The sequence below is a fragment of the Spea bombifrons genome, chromosome 3, assembly GCF_027358695.1.
Source record: "Spea bombifrons isolate aSpeBom1 chromosome 3, aSpeBom1.2.pri, whole genome shotgun sequence".
Lineage (NCBI taxonomy): Eukaryota > Metazoa > Chordata > Amphibia > Anura > Pelobatidae > Spea > Spea bombifrons.
This window is the reverse complement of record NC_071089.1, coordinates 121,600,069-121,620,486: the sequence shown is the minus strand read 5'-3', so window position 1 is coordinate 121,620,486 and position 20,418 is coordinate 121,600,069. Positions and strand designations below refer to the sequence as shown.

The window sequence follows — 20,418 nt, the reverse complement described above, 5'->3', positions numbered from 1 at the left end:
ATGTACAGGCCGGGTGGTGTATGTAATGTATGTAATGTGTATGTAATGTGTATGTAATGTATAGGGTATATGTGCAGGCCGGGTGGTGTATGTAATGTATATGGTATATGTGCTGGCCGGGTGGTGTATGTAATGTATGTAATGTGTATGTAATGTATATGGTATATGGTGTATGTAATGTATATGGTATATGTGCTGGCCGGGTGGTGTATGTAATGTATAGGGTATATGTGCAGGCCGGGTGGTGTATGTAATGTATATGGTATATGTGCAGGCCGGGTGGTGTATGTAATGTATATGGTATATGTGCTGGCCGGGTGGTGTATGTAATGTATGTAATGTGTATGTAATGTATATGGTATATGGTGTATGTAATGTATATGGTATATGTGCAGGCCGGGTGGTGTATGTAATGTATATGGTATATGTGCTGGCCGGGTGGTGTATGTAATGTATATGGTATATGTGCTGGCCGGGTGGTGTATGTAATGTATGTAATGTGTATGTAATGTATATGGTATATGTGCAGGCCGGGAGGTGCATGTAACGTATATGGTATATGTGCAGGCCGGGTGGTGTATGTAATGTATATGGTATATGTGCAGGCTGGGTGGTGTATGTAATGTATATGGTATATGTGCAGGCCGGGTGGTGTATGTAATGTATATGGTATATGTGCAGGCCGGGTGGTGTATGTAATGTATATGGTATATGTGCAGGCCGGGTGGTGTATGTAACGTATATGGTATATGTGCAGGCTGGGTGGTGTATGTAATGTATATGGTATATGTGCAGGCCGGGTGGTGTATGTAATGTATATGGTATATGTGCAGGCCGGGTGGTGTATGTAATGTATATGGTATATGTGCAGGCCGGGTGGTGTATGTAATGTATATGGTATATGTGCTGGCCGGGTGGTGTATGTAATGTATATGGTATATGTGCTGGCCGGGAGGTTATGTAATGTATATGGTATATGTGCTGGCCGGGAGGTTATGTAATGTATATGGTATATGTGCAGGCTGGGTGGTGTATGTAATGTATATGGTATATGTGCTGGCCGGGTGGTGTATGTAATGTATATGGTATATGTGCTGGCCGGGAGGTTATGTAATGTATATGGTATATGTGCTGGCCAGGAGGTGTATGTAATGTATATGGTGTATGGTATATAGTGTATGTAATGTATATGGTGTGTGGTATATAGTGTATGTAATGTATATGGTGTATGGTATATAGTGTATGTAATGTGTATGGTATATAGTGTATGTAATGTATATGGTATATAGTGTATGTAATGTGTATGTTATATGGTGTATGTAATGTATATGGTGTATGGTGTATGTAATGTATATGGTGTGTGGTATATAGTGAATGTAATGTATATGGTATATAGTGTATGTAATGTGTATGGTATATGGTATATAGTGTATGTAATGTATATGGTATATGGTGTATGTAATGTATATGGTGTATGGTATATTGTGTATGTAATGTATATGGTGTGTGGTATATAGTGTATGTAATGTGTATGGTATATAGTGTATGTAATGTATATGGTGTATGGTGTATGTAATGTATATGGTGTGTGGTATATTGTGTATGTAATGTATATGGTGTGTGGTATATTGTGTATGTAATGTATATGGTATATGGTGTATGTAATGTATATGGTGTATGGTATATTGTGTATGTAATGTATATGGTGTATGGTATATAGTGTATGTAATGTATATGGTGTATGGTATATAGTGTATGTAATGTATATGGTGTGTGGTATATAGTGTATGTAATGTATATGGTGTATGGTATATAGTGTATGTAATGTGTATGGTATATAGTGTATGTAATGTATATGGTATATAGTGTATGTAATGTGTATGTTATATGGTGTATGTAATGTATATGGTGTATGGTGTATGTAATGTATATGGTGTGTGGTATATAGTGAATGTAATGTATATGGTATATAGTGTATGTAATGTGTATGGTATATGGTATATAGTGTATGTAATGTATATGGTATATGGTGTATGTAATGTATATGGTATATGTGCAGGCTGGGTGGTGTATGTAATGTATATGGTATATGTGCTGGCCGGGTGGTGTATGTAATGTATATGGTATATGTGCTGGCCGGGAGGTTATGTAATGTATATGGTATATGTGCTGGCCAGGAGGTGTATGTAATGTATATGGTGTATGGTATATAGTGTATGTAATGTATATGGTGTGTGGTATATAGTGTATGTAATGTATATGGTGTATGGTATATAGTGTATGTAATGTGTATGGTATATAGTGTATGTAATGTATATGGTATATAGTGTATGTAATGTGTATGTTATATGGTGTATGTAATGTATATGGTGTATGGTGTATGTAATGTATATGGTGTGTGGTATATAGTGAATGTAATGTATATGGTATATAGTGTATGTAATGTGTATGGTATATGGTATATAGTGTATGTAATGTATATGGTATATGGTGTATGTAATGTATATGGTGTATGGTATATTGTGTATGTAATGTATATGGTGTGTGGTATATAGTGTATGTAATGTGTATGGTATATAGTGTATGTAATGTATATGGTGTATGGTGTATGTAATGTATATGGTGTGTGGTATATTGTGTATGTAATGTATATGGTGTGTGGTATATTGTGTATGTAATGTATATGGTATATGGTGTATGTAATGTATATGGTGTATGGTATATTGTGTATGTAATGTATATGGTGTATGGTATATAGTGTATGTAATGTATATGGTGTATGTTATATGGTGTATGTAATGTATATGGTATATAGTGTATGTAATGTATATGGTGTGTGGTATATTGTGTATGTAATGTATATGGTATATAGTGTATGTAATGTATATGGTATATGGTGTATGTAGTGTATGTAATGTCTATGGTATATGGTGTATGTAGTGTATGGTATATGGTGTATGGTGTATGTAATGTATATGGTGTATGGTATATTGTGTATGTAATGTGTATGGTATATGGTGTATGTAATGTATATGGTATATGGTGTATGTAGTGTATGTAATGTATATGGTATATAGTGTATGTAATGTATATGGTGTATGTAGTGTATGTAATGTATATGGTATATGGTGTATGTAGTGTATGTAATGTGTATGGTATATGGTGTATGTAGTGTATGGTATATGGTGTATGTAGTGTATGGTATATGGTGTATGTGCAGGCCGGGCGGAGCGGGCTCTAGGACCCGGTGCCGCCGCCGCCGGTCCGCCCGCCCGCCCGGTGCAGAGCCTTCCTGCCGCTGGGGGGAGGAGGCAGCGCAGGCAGCAGCCGGGGGGACGCGGACAGGAGTGAGGGGGACACAGCCAGGGACAGGACCCCCACACACCGGCCGGGGGTAAGTACGGAGGGGCAGGGGCCGGTGAATGCGAATGGCGGGGCGGGTGACTGGCACAGACTCCCCACCCCGATGGCACAGAGCAGCCGATGGGCGGAGGCACTACAGGGGTTACTGTGCCCGGGGGGTGGCTGGGTGGGTACTTGGCAGTGCCATGGGGTAGAGACCGCGGTTTGCCCGCTGCTCCCCGGTTCCGTGCCGTGTAGGCTGGCGGAGCCCCGGTGGTGAGGTGGCACGCTGGGGTATGTGCCCCGGGGCAGCCTGTGCAGGGGGAGCGGTGTGCCAGCCCCTCGCCCTCCTCACTCGCCCATCTCGGTGTTTTTGTGTCTGCCATGTCTGCCCTTGAGATGGGTCTCGGGCCTCCGCCACCGTCTTTGCCGGGGATACCCCCCGAGGCGGCATGTGACAGGGGCATTAACCCTTTCCCTGCCACACGGGCTGCAGTGACATCATGCCCCGGCTGGCAGGGAAGGGGTGTAATCCCGGGTACTGTGGCCCCGCGTTCACCGTGGGCTCTGGCCGTGTTTTCCTTTCCGCGGCTCCCGCTGAGGCTCGGTAACCACCTGTAACCCTCGCCGCCGGCTCGTGGGGGTTAAATGGGGTGAAAAGGGCTGAAACTGCCCAGATCTGCCCTCCATGGGGTGCCGGAGGAGGGGGCATTTAACTCATTTCATGCCAGAGGAGCGAGAAATGAATGGCGATCCATTTAACCCTTTCAGTGCTGCCGGCTCACCTGTCTGATCCCGAATGGGTTAAGCGCTGAGCTGGTGGCGCGGGAGAGATTTACTAAACACGGCGCTGCTGCCGCGCGAATTAACCCTTCGGTGCCAGGCTGTATTATCGCTGCTAAAATTGGAACGGCGCGCTCATTGGGTTGATTAACCCCTCATCTACCGGTTTCATGCCATCCGCCAGACCCAGCTGTGAGGATTAATAGTTAAAAAGGCCACATTTCTGGGCTGGAAAAAGCGTATATAAGGGGTTAACATATTTAAACCCCCCGAGGAAAAGAGAAAGGGAGGGTAGAGCGCTTCTTCGTGCGGTTGGCAGGAAAGGGTTAATGTTTATTTTCACTTGTCCGTTAACCCTTGCCGTCCCTGAAGGCAGCAGATTACCGGGGCCCCGTGTGTATGTCATAGAGATTACCGGGGCCCCCATGTGTCTGTATCAGTTAGATTACCGGGGCCCGGTGTGTGAGAGATTACCGGGGGGGGGCTTTGGGACCGTGTGTGTGTGTGTCAGAGAGATTACCGGGGGCCCCGTGTGTGTCAGAGAGATTACCGGGTGTTTGCCGGCTGGAGGATATTTTCGGTGGATTCCGCACCGGCCTCCCTGTCATGTAATATTCTGCGGCGGATCTGTTTGGCCGGCGGGGGGTCCGGAGAAAAATCCAGAATGTTTTCGGGATTGGAGAGAAAACCGAAGGCCTAGAAACCATCGAAGGCCTAGTAACCAGGGGTGTGTGTGCTGTAGGGTAGGTGGGCAATCTCATGGGGGTGCTGTGTGGGGTAGGTGGGCAGTCTCGGGTGGGGGGGGGCTCTGTATGGGGTAGGTGGGCAGCCTGGGGAGGTGCTGTGTGGGGTAGGTGGGCAGTGTGTGGGGTAGGTGGGCAGTGTGGGGGGGCGCTGTGTGGGGTGGGGGGGCTCTGTATGGGGTAGGTGGGCAGCCTGGGGGGGATGCTGTGTGGGGTAGGTGGGCAGTCTCGGGTGGGGGGGCGCTGTGTGGGGTAGGTGGACAGTCTGGGGTGGGGGGGGCTCTGTATGGGGTAGGTGGGCAGCCTGGGGAGGTGCTGTGTGGGGTAGGTGGGCAGCCTGGGGGGCTGCTGTGTGGGGTAGGTGGGCAGTCTCAGGGGGTGCTGTGTGGGGTAGGTGGGCTGCAGTACTGTGCAGTCTCTCTTCACCTTGTCCTTATTTGCCCCCGGTCTCCCTGGAACGAGGGGCAGCTTTATTTTCCTCCAATAAAGGCAGCTCTGGGGAAAGGGGTGTTAACCCTGTGATGTCTGCAGCACCTGGTGCAAGGAGGGGCACAGAGGCTCTCCATACCTGTCTATAGGAGACATCTGCCTTCCTATGGGGTAATAAACGCCCGGGGGGGGGATGACTGGGGCCGTGTCCTGCGATGTCACCCCTACTCCTTTCGGGGCCGCACAGGGCCCCCATATGTTCACTATTGCCCCCCCTTTCTCTGCAGCAGGAGAAGGGATCTGACGCCCAGACGAGGTCAAATCCAAACATCCTGAGACGGCGACATATCTCCCACATACACCGTAGCAATGTACAGAGATGTACCGTCTGTACGATATAAAGCGACACAGAGATACTGTCCGAAGCCCCCCAGGACCTGTGACGGGAAGGGTTAATAATGTTTTGGGCACCCCTGGGGAAGATGATTTGTCCGGCTGCCAGCTTTTAACCGTTTGGCGCCTGCATGCGTGTCCCGGCAGTCAGTGGACGGAAGGCACTTCCTGGTGTCGGATTAACCCCTGAAGGGTCTGCAGCACGTGACCCGGCCGGCACAACACTTCCTTGTGTTTGCAAGTATTAACCCTGGGCATCCCGAAAGGGGTCTGGAGACAGTGAAGGGTTAAAATCCCCTGTGTAAGCTGAAGTGTATATACAGGCGTGTCCCCCGCAGGTTTCGGGGGAAGGGATCTGCTCACCTGTATGCTAGCTATAGGTGTAGGTAGGAGCGGGTGTGTAACCCTTTGGGGTCTGCAGTACTCCTCTGTATTACTGCACACTGTACTCATGCGCGGCTCTCAGGGGGTTAATGGGGCAGCAGGCTGTGGAGTATTGATCCTCTCTATGAGGTTGGATTTTGTGTTTCCTGCTGTTTAATGGCGGCCGCCCCCCACCCTTTATAAATAGATGGCGGGGAGTTTATGGGGAGAGGGTCAGCTGAGGACTGAGACGCGCTTCACGGTGCGGCCTGCGGGGGCAGCGGCTTCATCCGAACACTCAGACATCCAGTAACAGAGTAACAGAGTATCCTCACCCGGCATCCAGTAACGGAGTATCCTCACCCGGCATCCAGTAACAGAGTATCCTCACCCGGCATCCAGTAACAGAGTATCCTCACCCGGCATCCAGTAACGGAGTAACAGACTATCCTCACTCCGCATCCAGTAACAGAGTATCCTCACCCGGCATCCAGTAACAGACTATCCTCACCCCAAATCCCCTGCCAGAGTAACAGAGTATCCTCACCCGGCATCCAGTAACAGAGTATCCTCACCCCAAATCCCCTGCCAGAGTAACAGAGTATCCTCACCCGGCATCCAGTAACAGAGTATCCTCACCCCAAATCCCCTGCCAGAGTAACAGAGTATCCTCACCCCAAATCCCCTGCCAGAGTAACAGAGTATCCTCACCCGGCATCCAGTAACAGAGTATCCTCACCCGGCATCCAGTAACAGAGTATCCTCACCCCACATCCCCGCCAGAGTAACAGAGTATCCTCACCCCAAATCCCCTGCCAGAGTAACAGAGTATCCTCACCCCAAATCCCCTGCCAGAGTAACAGAGTATCCTCACCTGGCATCCAGTAACAGAGTATCCTCACCCGGCATCCAGTAACAGAGTATCCTCACCCCACATCCCCTGCCAGAGTAACAGAGTATCCTCACCCGGCATCCAGTAACAGAGTATCCTCACCTGGCATCCAGTAACAGAGTATCCTCACCCGGCATCCAGTAACAGACTATCCTCACCCGGCATCCAGTAACAGAGTATCCTCACCCGGCATCCCCTGCCAGAGTAACAGAGTATCCTCACCTGGCATCCAGTAACAGAGTATCCTCACCCCAAATCCCCTGCCAGAGTAACAGAGTATCCTCACCCGGCATCCAGTAACAGAGTATCCTCACCCCACATCCCCTGCCAGAGTAACAGAGTATCCTCACCCGGCATCCAGTAACAGAGTATCCTCACCCGGCATCCCCTGCCAGAGTAAGAGTATCTGTGACGGGAATGACCTGTAGCCCGACTGGGTACACCCGCCAGACGGTCCTTCCTTCTCTCCATGGCCACCAGGAACACAAAACTTCAACCGTCAGGCAGGACCAGCATCGAAGCCAGCAGGCATCCTACTTCTTCATAAACATATTGCAGGGATTGGGGCCTCTGAGATATTCGAGGGGGGGTGGTGGTCAGAAGAGCTACCTTACTCCCCTCCTCACCAGAAAAACCGGATCCTTTTAAGAGACCCGGCTCCACCATGACTTTTCACCGTAAAAATACACATCCGGACTGCTTGCATCAACCAATCAAACACAAAAAGGCCAAAAAACAAAACCCTAAGCGACGCACCGAGGCTGACCCCAAGACAGAACTCATAATACAGTAAAACAGGAAGTAAATTTATGGGGGAAACAATCATTACCAGCCTCCAAGAGCCTTTCAATAGAGTGGCGGTGAGTTACGACCAGCATGCATCACACCATATGTAAAACGCAATATGCAGATCATATGCAAATTAGATATAACAGAAAACCACACCAATTTACAAAATCCTGCCATCAGTAACCAATAATATCGATCAGACAGGCAGGAGGGAGGGGGAGACTGGCATCTAGAGCTCTGGCGCGCTCGCTGGTGCCCCCTTTACCCCTCATCGGGTGCAGGGTGACTTAAGCAGAAATCCAAGCAAAGGAGCCAGATATTGTAATTAGCGTCGCCTGCTGGAAGTGTGTAACGCATTCCAGGGGTCCACCATCTATAATGGGAAATAGAGGCTTCCGTGACAGTATCCTTACCCAGCAGGCCGAGGGCTAAATCAGGATTAAACTAAAGCTGGGGAGAGAAGCTGCAGCATATCAGGGAGAGAGAGGACCATGAGCTGGGCGCCCAGGGAGGGTGTACCGCGCAAACAAGGGCCTGATAGCAGTAACTGTGTGTATGGATTTGACGTTAAATGGCGGGGTTCTCCGTATACCTTAATTACCCCGCAGCCCTCCAGCCGGAGTAAAGATTTTCATGGAGGGTCTTCTGCCCCAAACAGCCTCACCGAACATGCGCGAGTATTAAACCGCTTGGTGTTTTATAGTTAACCGCTCGCCGGCAGGAAAGCACTCTCAATGGGGGTCTCGCCAGACCCCTGGAAATACCATGCTAGAGACAGCTGCCTCTCGCCTACGCAGATCTGAGCGGCATGTGCATTCAGCCAACTGCGTCGACTACAAGGGACTGTAGGGGTCCGGGGCTCGGAGGTGATGCATAGAGGTGATCAGGAGGGGTCTTCCTAAGGTTTGGGGGCAGTGAGTGATCACAGGTGCAAGGGCCGCCTTTCCTGCAGGGCTGCAGTACCTCACACTGCCTTTCCATATGAGGGGGCGCTGTGCAGCATCTGTGTCCCGCTGTGCTCTATGGGCAGAAAGAGGCGGTACACCGACAGACACGTCCAGGTAGCCAGTCCAGGCCTCCCACCTCCCCCTGGGTATCTGGGGTCAGCAATAAGGGGTATTATTATTATTATTATTATTGATTTCTATAGAGCCATCATATTCATAAAAAGGGACATCGCAAGCCGTGCATCAACTGAAGCAAAAAGGTAAAAAGAGTCCCAGTCCGTTTAACGAAATACCCTTTATACCCCAGCGGCTTCCACAAGCCCCTGTCGCCTGCTTGCTTGTAACCCCCACTCGGGAATCTGGAGGGCAAATGCGGGGAAAAATTGCAAAAGGGGAGCAAAGTGATGATGTCATCAGCAGTCACATAACGTAAGCAGTCGCTTTGTTGATGCGAGCGGCTGCCGAGACGTGCATGGAAACCTATCGGCCAGAAAGTCCTGCTTTCCAGCTCATTTTGGGGTGTTTGATGGCTGTGCTGTCTCTTTAATAAAGCTATGGAGAATGCTGAATAAATACTGTTTTACAGAAAGCGTGGTAGGTACCTGGCACAGCCCCCAAGCAGAGGTGGTACCGGGAACTCGTTACCACCTGGGCAGAGGCAAGGAAAGCTTCTTGATTAAACAAATGAGTCTGATTTTTAAATAGCCAGACGGAGAGGGTGGGGCAGGTGGCCGGCGGCTCGCGCTCCGCTGGCAGATGGAATGACTTGTGAATGGGGGTTATATGCATGCGCGGCTTGCACCCGGCCCACGGTCTCTGCCTCATTCTCTCACATCGGGACTTTCACGTATCAAACTATTAATAGGAGGAACGCCACGTCAGGCTCTTTATGGGCTCATTGGAACACGTTCTTTGTCTTGCACGACATTTATGGCGTCTGTAAGATGTTTTTATAGAATGAACTGCATGTGGCACTTGTTTTAGTGGGTGTGGTTAGAGGCGTGGCTGGGGCTATTTGTGTGACTGAGTGGGGCATAGAAGAATAAGGGGGTTTATTTCTGCTGTTTCTATACACATTATCGGGGCTTTTAGGGCTGTAGAACCCTGCGATACCCTCATACCCAGCAAACATTCTGACCTCCTAGAAAAGAGGGGCAACAGGGGAAGGAGAGAGGGGCATCAGGGGAGGAGAGAGGAGCATTGGGGGGCACAAGGAAGTGAGCTCAATAGTTCCTTCGGGAAGAGGGGATTACCCCACTAGTTCCTTCCGGAAGAGGGGATGACCCCGCTAGTTCCTTCGGGAAGAGGGGATTACCCCGCTAGTTCCTTCCGGAAGAGGGGATGACCCCGCTAGTTCCTTCCGGAAGAGGGGATGACCCTGCTAGTTCCTTGGGAAGAGCGATGACCCCGCTAGTTCCTTCCGGAAGAGGAGGTGACCCCGCTAGTTCCTTCCGGAAGAGGGACTGACCCCGCTAGTTCCTTCCGGAAGAGGGACTGACCCCGCTAGTTCCTTCGGGAAGAGCAATGACCCCGCTAGTTCCTTCCGGAAGAGGGGATGACCCCGCTAGTTCCTTCGGGAAGAGCGATGACCCCGCTAGTTCCTTCCGGAAGAGGGGGTGACCCCGCTAGGTCTTTCTGGAAGAGGGGGTGACCCTGCTAGTTCCTTCGGGAAGAGGGGATGACCCTGCTAGTTCCTTCGGGAAGAGCGATGACCCCGCTAGTTCCTTCCGGAAGAGGAGGTGACCCCGCTAGTTCCTTCCGGAAGAGGGGATGACCATGTTGGTTCCTTCCGGAAGAGGGACTGACCCCGCAAGTTCCTTCCGGAAGAGGGGGTGACCCCGCTAGTTCCTCCCAGAAGAGGGGGTGACCCCGCTAGTTTCTTCGGGAAGAGGGTGTGACCCTGCTAGTTCCTTCCCGGAAGATGGGATGACCCCGCTAGTTCCTTCGGGAAGAGCAATGACCCCGCTAGTTCCTTCTGGAAGAGGGGATGACCCCGCTAGTTCCTTTGGGAAGAGGGGGTGACCCCGCTAGTTCCTTCTAGAAGAGGGGATGACCATGTTGGTTCCTTCTGGAAGAGGGACTGACCCTGCAAGTTCCTTCTGGAAGAGGGGGTGACCTCACTAGTTCCTTCCAGAAGAGGGGGTGTCCCCGCTAGTTCTTTCTGGAAGAGGGGACGACCCTGCTAGTTCCTTCGGGAAGAGCAATGACCACGCTAGTTCCTTCCGGAGGAGGGGATGACCCCGCTAGTTCCTTCCGGAAGAGGGACTGACCCCGCTAGTTCCTTCCGGAAGAGGGGGTGACCCCGCTAGTTCCTTCCAGAAGAGGGGGTGACCCCGCTAGTTCCTTCGGGAAGAGGGTGTGACCCCGCTAGTTCCTTTGGGAAGAGGGGATGACCCCGCTAGTTCCTTCTAGAAGAGGGGATGACCATGTTGGTTCCTTCTGGAAGAGGGACTGACCCTGCAAGTTCCTTCTGGAAGAGGGGGTGACCTCACTAGTTCCTTCCGGAAGAGGGGGTGTCCCCGCTAGTTCTTTCTGGAAGAGGGGACGACCCTGCTAGTTCCTTCGGGAAGAGCAATGACCACGCTAGTTCCTTCCGGAGGAGGGGATGACCCCGCTAGTTCCTTTGGGAAGAGCGATGACCCCGCTAGTTCCTTTCTGGAAGAGGCGGTGACACCGCTAGTTCCTTCTGGCAGAGGGAGTGACCCCGCTAGTTCCTTGCAGCTGAGGAGGCGACCCCATTAGTTCCTCGAGACAGAGGGGGATGATGACCCAGCTACTTCCTTCAGGCAGAAGGTGCAACCCCGCTCAGCCTTGTGACTGGTAGTGACCCTCAGGTTCCAATCAAGATATGAGTATGGCTCCCACTGGTCCCAGAATTCCTCGCGTCGGAGGCTGGAAGGGTTAAGCCGCGTTTATTCCTGAAGGTCTTGTTGTTTCACTTTATTTTCGGAGGCTGCAGAAATCTAAATGGAGGTTGAGAACAAAAGCAAGCTGCCGGTGGGAGGCAGGACACGTCTCGTCATTGTCCCCCCGACGCCTCCTCCGGTTGTCTCTGTGACTGCCGGGATGAGTTGTCGGCTGGTCATCTCGCAGGGTGCGTGGAGGTGCAGCTCCCACGTGGGGATGTGTAATCGCTGCGTGTCTCCGGGAGGAGATGGGGCTCCATTAGCAGCCACATCAGGGCTCTATTTAAGGGACGCTGCCGGGCGCCGGGGGCTGCTGCCGAGCTGCTCTTACGGTGTCCTGTCATCGGGCTCCTGCCGTCCGGGACGTGATAAGGTAACTCTTCTTCTTAATGATTTTATTGATGATGTAACGGGAAGGATGAGCAGCAAACATTTTGGGCATTATATATAGAGGGTAAAGGGGAGCAATCTCCATGGCAACCAGGGCCAAACTAACGACGTTGAGGTGACCCTATCACTTTAAGACCAGCAGCCGCCTGATCACATAACTGGCTGGATATGCGCGGCTGCGTGCTCCGTGTTTATGCTTCATGCAGCGCGCGGGCGGCATATCCAGAGGCTGCGGCCCCCAACCTGCCCCCGGAGTGTGCGGCCCTGTCCCCGAGTGGCATTTCATTTGCCCCAGTGTGCCAGATGTCCAGTGTGGGCCTGACCAATGGAAGGCGTGCAGCAGGAAAATCTCTTAAATCCAGACACAGGGATGACAGGGTTAAGAAGGTATCGTTTAACCTGTTCAGTGCTGGGAGTCCGGTAAAGATTGCACCGGATTTCATCACAGACTCTGCGAACCCGTTGGGGCCGGGGCGGCCCGTGGGGAAGGCATCATCGTTATGAGAGGCGATGGGAATGGAGAGGGATGTTTTGGGGGAGAATTGTGCTTTTTCAGTATTTTGATGCCAGAGGGTAACAGGGAATTGGGGTTTGGGGCCGGGGGTGCAGGGGGCATTTCATTCAATCGAAATGGGAGAAGGTGCCTGGGGTACCAAGAGGCTGCTGGTTGCCCCGGTGTCAGAGTAGGGGGGTATTATTGTCATGGATGGGCCTTAGGGCATTTAAAGCTGAAGTCCCACTTAGAGAAAGCATTCATTGGCCCCTCTAGCATGTTAAGCAAATAACCATCTTCAGATCTTTCGCTCTGAAGGGTTAATCAAATAAAAAAACGTCCGTTTCTATGACGACAAGATAATAGTGCCTGTTCCTGTATCACATGACAAATAAAGATTCCCTGAAAAATTCTGAATGACTAAAATTTTCATCCAGATTAAAGGGTTTTCGGGGCGTCCAGCAGGACTGTGAATGGGGTTTTTGATTCTGGGTTTACAGATCGTGGATTAGGGCTGTGTCTACTGAACAAGTGACTCTGACGTTATAATGCTTGTGTCTGGGGCCTATTCTAGCCCTCGGGGGCCACAGATGGACTGGGAGGTCTGTGTATCCTGCATGGTAACAGGCAACAGAAACAGTGGCCCGTCTGTGGCCCCCGAGGACAGGCGTTTTGCCGATATTTCCGGTTCAGTCCAGTGCTGCGCCTTCGCTCACATTGGGTGTCGTGGCAATGGGGACCTCGCTCTGAGTTACGATGACCCAGCCGAGTACCCCGAGTTTTTGGCTTACAGTCCTGGCGCCGCAGAGCGTTGCTGCGTTTGCTCCCCTCCCGTTTGAATCTGCCGGTTGCTAACGGCGGTACGGAGAGCAGCGAGACTCATTTTGTTTTAATGCTTCCCGCCATAATTTCCATTTCTGCTGAGTGGCCAAACATTCTTTAATCATATAACTTGTTGCCTATTCGCATTGTTTGCTGCATCGTTTGTGGCCATGTGACAGAAGAGCAGATGCTGATAGGCTGTTGCCATGGAAACAGAAAGCTTCTCTGTGTTGTGTGTTGATTGAAGATTGGGGGGGGTAGAGTGTCAACTGCTGTCAACTGTACCTTTAACCCCTTTAATACACTGCCAGTCCCACTTCCATTAACCCTTCGTGCACCCTGTAGCGGCATGTTTCCACCATTGGGCACCGTATCCCCTTTAGGTGCCGGCGGAGGGTCTGATGCACGGTATCTTAACCCTATCAGTGCCACGGAGGGATCTCTTTATAACCGGTGCATGAATTAACCCTTTAATGCACGAGTGGGATGTTTTACTTTAGCTATATGTATTGAAATCTTTCACAAGGAGGACTATTTTTTCCTTTGCTATTTTTACTGTGGAAGCAGAATATGCCGAGCCGTGGCCTCCGCCGTCGTGTTCTCCGCCGGGTCCTCCTCCGCCATGGTGTCTGCCGTGGCCTTTTCCGCCGTGTCCCCTGCTGCCGTGTCCTCTCCCGCTGTGGACTCCTCCAACATGGTCTCCGCAGCCGTGTCCTCCGCAGCCGTGTCCTCCGCAGCCGTGTCCTCCGCAGCCGTGGCCTCTGTATACCGATTATAATTATGTTTCCAGTGGAAGCGGCGCGGGAATAATGTTAGGGATTGAGGGACGCTCAGGACACAAATGAAAGGGCCGGCTGGACAGACTGACTGCCCGTGGATCTGTGTAAACGGCTCCTTCGGCCCCCTGCTGAGCTGGTTCAGCGCATGAACCCTTAATGTGAAGGATAAGCTGCCGGGAGCCGCCTTAATCCGGCGTCAGATCCATCAGGGGGACACGTGTTTAAAGGGACAGCGGCGCAGCGCAGTGAATACAGGGGGGCATGGAGGCCACGGCTCAGCCCACACTCTGTAGAATAAGCCCCATCTGGGGGTCCGATTATCCAGAACCCCATCCTGCAGACAGGATCCCCCCATATTGTGCCACAGCCAATAATATGCATTGCACCCCCTTATCTGTATCCCATGGGAGCAGCCATCTTAACTTCCAACGTGGACTTCTTGCAGAAGCAGGAAGGCACCGGCGTCTTGTGACTTCACGAGTATGAGGGTTTCCAGAAAGAGCGTAAGGGAGTGAGTGAGCGAGGCAGGCAGGGAGGGAGAGAATGAGAGATGACGAGGGAGTGAGGGAGTGAGTGTGTATTCATGCATGTATGTAAAAGTGAATGTGCATGTAATAGCAAGAGTGTGTATTAGCGTGTGTGTGTTAGTATGAGTGTATATGTGTCAATGTGTGTAAGCATGAGTGTGTATGTATAAGTGTGTATTAGTGTGTGTGCGTTAGTATGAGTGTATATGTGTCAATGTGTGTAAGCATAAGTGTGTATGTATAAGTGTGTATTAGCATGTGTGTGTTAGTATGAGTGTATATGTGTCAATGTGTGTAAGCATGAGTGTGTATGTATAAGTGTGAGTGTATATGTGTGTAAGCATGAGTGTGTATGTGTAAGTGCGTGTGTAAGTATGAGTGTATGTCTAAATGTGTGTTAGCGTGAGTGAATGCGTGTAACTTAGTGTTAGGTGCATGTTAACATGATTGTGTAAGTGTGAATGTGTGCCAGTGTGTATGTTACGGAGAAGAGGTCTGCAAGGAGCTGATGGGGCCTCTTGGCTTTGCCTTCCCCTGGCCAAAAGGTGCTAGCCCCCCGATCACATGATTTCTCACACTCTGACTTATCCCGCATGCAGGAAGTGACATCACATCCACTTCCTACATGCTGGATCCGTGTGCACGCAGCATGGATGTTTGGGACGTGTTGCTTGGTGAAGTTTCTGCACCGGGGCCCTGTGATTTCTCGTTACGGCCCAGCTCTCTCCTGTTGTTAAGTTGCTGCTTGTTGCTGATTGGTTCAGGAAGCCTTTGTAATGTTGGGAGGGGATAATACTGGTTCTGCCACAGACCACCATAATCTCAACTTCCTGGGGTAAAAGAGCCCCCTTTTAGCTAAAGGCTGATAAACGGGCGTCCGGCAAGTGCAGGAGGTCAGCGGCGTCACCTATTAAAGTATATATTATTAGAATTATTGCCCGCTAAGCGTTTATATACCGTGACTGCTCATGGTTTTTTTTTATTTGTTGCAGGAGAAAGAAAGATCCGGAAAGCAGGAGGAAACTCAGAACGATAACTTCCTTTGGTGCTTTTTTTCTAAAACAAAAAATCAGTTTTTTGACTTTTTTCTCATTTTTAAGCGTTTTTACGGAGCTGAACACACAAGACTTGATTTTTTTTAAAGAAATCGGTTCCCAATGATGCCGTCCAATGGCACCATCATTAACACCAGCAACCCTCCTCCGGAGACAGAGGTCGTCCAAATGCACAAGGTAGGGCTTACGATGGTGGCCCCTAGGGGCTGCGGGACGGGGGATTCATGCACGGTCGGTAGTTTCAGCACATTAATCAGCTTGAGATGCGTTAGCATGCTGTTTGAGAGGGTTACTCAGGGGCCCCTAACATAGAAGAGCTGCTAGTTAGTGACAGATTTAAATAACCAGTGCATGCGCGTTACTTGGAAGGTTCTGCTTGTCACTCGGGGTGGTGGGGATTGCTGTGGCCCTGCAGGGGCCCCACAATTTCTGTTCACGAATGGTTTAATTGAGGTGAAGGCGCGCGCGCCCAGAGCGGACGGCCGATGGAGCAGAAGCGGCAGTGTCGCACTGCGGACCCCGACAGATGGTAGAAGCCGTTAGAGCCGGCTCCTTGCTGACAGACTAAGTTTAACAGTGTGACGGGAAGGACCTGTACCCCGCCAGACGGTCCTTCCTTCTCCCCATGGCCACCGGGAACGCGAAACTTCAACAGTCAGGCAGGACCAGCGCCGTAGACAGCAGGAATCATAGCTCTTTGGGAACCTCGACGGCGCTGTAGTATGCAGAAGCAGAGCAATACAGAGCTTTACAGCACTGACAAGGGCAGCACCGAGGCTTTGTTCTTTTATTGAAGCCCCGAGGTCAGTGCTTCGCTATGAATAAAAAAATAAAAAAGCGCCTTAACGCAACAGTGTACACCAGGTCCCCTTCTTTATTTTCTTTGGGGCTAGTGTGTACGAACATAAAAAGCACATGGAGGGGTCCGAGGTGCAAAAGCAGCTTAGCGGCATGTAACACGTGAAGGGCGCTTAAATTTACACTTACACCCTGTGAACATTCCCCAACCAGAGACTGGAGACCTAAAATACCCTGAGAGCTTCATGCTTTCCCAACCCTAAAACCAGAGAACCAAGCTTTCCCTCTCTCATTTCCTCTCAGCCAAAAAGCCAAAGCTTACTCCCCAGAACAAAACAAGACTCTTATTGAGGTAAAACAGGAAGTGACTCCAAGAGCCTTTCAATAGAGTGGCGGTGAGTTACGTCCAGCATGCATCACACCATATGTAAAACACAACATGCAGATCATATGCAAATTATACAACCAACACCAACTAACACAATCCTGCCATCAGAACCAATAATATTGGTCAGCGAGGCAAGAGGAAGAGGAGAAACTGGGATCTAGAGGATTTTGGGGCTCTCGCTTTAGCCACCCTGTACCTCTAATCAGGTGCAGGGTAACTTACACATAAATCCAAGCAGAGGAACCAGATGTTGCACTGCAAAGGTTATAAATAGAATTAATATATTAGAGTTTCTTGATCCAGGGATACCTTATTTGCATGTGCCTACCCAGAATGCCTTGTGGTTGTGGCAGTGCCATGAGATTTCTGGTGTCTGTAGTTGAGTGTTTAATAATAATACTTCTACTACCCCCTTGATCGAGGGAGAAATCCGATTGCGTTTTGGAGTCAAGAAGGAATTTTTTCCCCTGATGGCAGAATTGGAAGTAGCTTAATTAGGGTTTTTTTGCCTTCTTTTGGATCAAGAGTAGGAAGGTTGGGTAGAAGGGTTGAACTTGAAGGTCTTCTTTCAACCTTATGTACTATGTAACTATGCAATTAGCGTCCGCTGTCGCCTGCTGGAAGTGTATAATGCAATCCAGGGGTCCACCGTCTATACCGGGAAATGCAGCCTCCAGGCGCCCCCCAAGTTACGGAGGCTCCTGTGGCAAACAGTGATTGCAGGAATCGCCAATACATTTATAGGGAATGCCGGAAGCCTCCCCTCCTGGCGGACGCGTGCAATGTAACAGTGATTACAGGAGTAACTGATACATTTATAGGGAATGCAGGCAGCCGGCAGCCTCCCCTCTTGGCGGACGGACACAATGTAACAGTGTTTGCAGGAATAAGTGATATATTTATAGGGAATGCCGGCAGCCTCTCCTCCTGGAAGATAGATACAATGTAGTGGATACATTAGAACTAACACCCCCAGCCAAGTTACCGAGACATTAACCTCTGTGTAGCTGTGTGGTATAGAATGCTGGAGCGCAGACCTTTGTGTGTGTTTGGGGGGGGTGGCATAAAGTAAACCCTGCGCGGCACCCATAGCTTTTTGGATTTTGTCAATCCCAGCATCCTCAGACGCGCACTCATTTTATCCCCAGATATTACCGCGTTTATTTACCTTGTTGGTCCGGTTTACAATAATACATAGTTTTTTTAGGTTCTATGTATTTATGACATCATGTCTCTCGAAGGGACATATGATTCAGGTTTTTAGAAAAGCGGAGCTTGTTAGTAGCTCTTAGTGCCCGAGGCAAAATGTTTAAACAATGATTCCTGTGAAGGATTTGGAATCCCGGTAACGCGTGTTTTAGTTAGAAATGTGTTCAGTTCAGGAAGTAAGTGGGACAGCAGCTTTATCGAGAGCTCACGTGAATCAACGCTTTAATGGACTATGAAAATGCGTTGAAAAAAGTGGGATTTTAGGATACATTTTAATAAATATATTTATATTTTGAGGGTTTTTTCTATTGTAATTATTTCTGGGTCCGGGAACCAATAGAGACCCTGCTTTATTGTAATGAAGAGTAGCTATAGGTGGTTACGGGGTATGCAACCCCCACCCAGAGCCCCTTGAGTAACCCTGGTGGTCCACGTCTCGGGGGTCTCTCCTGAGAGTCCATGCTGGTGGCCAGTCTGTGATGTGATAGCTCATTGCTGTAAGCGTCCATGACATGCCCAACTAATGTCTTTCGGCTCGAGACCCCAACATACCTGGCTGTGGCGTTATTGGGGTATTCCGGCCTGATTGCTACACATTTTTACTACTATCGTAATCTAGCTGTGACATCACTACATCTGGCTGTGACATCATGTCCGTGGACTACTACGCTATAATGTCTCCTGTTTTGAGTGTCAGGAAGAGCCTCATTTAGCAGACATGGCTTGAGCGGGGCACGCTGGGACTGCTGTCTCTCAGAGAGCGTGGCAGCCCGAGAGGCTCTGGTTTCTCACCGTGAAGTCCCTCTGATTAAGGATCGCAGCAGCTGTTCTTCGCATCTCACAGGTTTTACGAGAAGACTCTGAGAAACGAGACGCGTTTGTGAAGTAGCCCGTATCAGTCGGGTTACGCAGGGTTTTCATCCTCCCAGGGGAGCAGCCATTTTGTGGAGCTGGGCTCCGCCCCCGGCTCACGAGCCCTGCGGCTGCTGGCAGAGCTCGCCGTGTTCTGACGGGAGGACTTTCTCCTCTATCTCAGCAGGAGCCATCGTTGTTTAGTGGTTTTAGGAAGCAGAGGCTTAGATTGATGAGATTCTATCAGCAAATCCCAGGAAAGTTTCCCATACAAGCAAACGGGATCACTCCGCCGCTCCTCGGAGCCGGCTGCCATTTTGTCTGCCTGCACACGGGTCTCTTCCCGTAATGTAGCGGAACAGCCGGGAAGACACGCGCCGTCTATCAGTAACGTGTGAGCTGAGCGGCTTCCCTTCATCAATTTATATTAAAAAGCCAGCGAGGGGCCGGCAGCGCAGGCATGGGGCTCGTCGCTTCTTTTATTTAAAGAGAGTGGCGGTCAGAGACATATTGAGGCGGCATCGTGGCTATGGAGGTCTGTGCCGTTAACGCAGGTTTGTTAGCACACCTAATTAGAGACAGAAAAGAGAGGCTGCTGAATCTTTCCACATCCCTCGCGGGGTTAAATGTTACAGTTTCAAAGCCTTCCTATCACTGGGAGGCTGTGGGAACGTGACATGCGCGCCCGGGAATACAACTGGCGGACGCTGACCAACCTGCGAGCCCCAGCAACCCCCGGCGGGTCCCGAGCTCTCCCTCGGGCCAACCAGTCCACATCACTGGGAACAGGAGCCTGGGTGTATAAGCCTGTACCCGGGACTTAGTGGGGTGTATATCCCTCTGCCCGGGGCTTTATGGGGCGTATATCCCTCTGCCCCAGTGCTTTTCTTCTGCCGAGACACCAGCAGTTAACCCCTTCAGCTGCGTTAGCGCTGTGTCTGGCCGTAGCTGAGCGTATTCAGCGCATGTACAGAAAAGGCCAGTGAGTGATTCCAGCAGCCGACCCCAATCATCCAACGCTGACAGGAAAACAGGGACTGAGTTTATTGAGATAAACAGATATTTATACACAAACATAATTGGATCAGGAATATAATCCCATCACTCCCAGACAGCCCGGTGCCGCCAGCAATACCCACGCGACAGAGTCACTGTTTCGGGGTGATCCCGGGAGAGAGGCGTGAATCCCGGGGTACTGATGGAGGGATCTTATAATCCAAAAGCGACATCGGTACCCCGAGCAACAGCGGCGAAAACGGGAACAGTCCACGCGGTAGCCGGGCCAGAGTTCCAGAGCCGCGGCTGGTAAACCCGGTCCGAAAGATTGCGAATAAAGCCATGGTTCCCAGACGAGCTCCCTCTCTCTCACCACCACCGAGTGTGGCCCACCACAAGCTTAATGTAACCCCAAAAGAGCGCCGTGGCGGGGCAATGGATGTCCGTAGTGATGCTGTTCCAATTGTCGGCGGCATCTCCTCGGTTCCTAGCCGCTGCACGGTTCATGGGAGTCTGGTTCCG

At 50.3% G+C, this 20,418-nt stretch overlaps 1 protein-coding gene across 3 annotated transcripts in view; it reads left to right on the top strand.

Annotated features, from left to right (window-relative positions):
* The first annotated feature begins 3,306 nt into the window (after positions 1–3,306).
* Positions 3,307–20,418, top strand: part of DNMT3A (DNA methyltransferase 3 alpha) — a 73,121-nt gene continuing 56,009 nt past the window's right edge. For 2 of the 3 annotated variants that reach the window (XM_053458743.1, XM_053458741.1), the window contains exons 1-2: positions 3,307–3,394; positions 15,591–15,830. In XM_053458743.1, the coding sequence (XP_053314718.1) occupies positions 15,756–15,830 (75 nt within the window). In that variant the 5' untranslated portion in view covers positions 3,307–3,394; positions 15,591–15,755. Of the gene's footprint in view, positions 3,395–11,770; positions 11,961–15,590; positions 15,831–20,418 lie in introns of those variants that run through there. The other variant, XM_053458742.1, reaches the window with a different exon arrangement.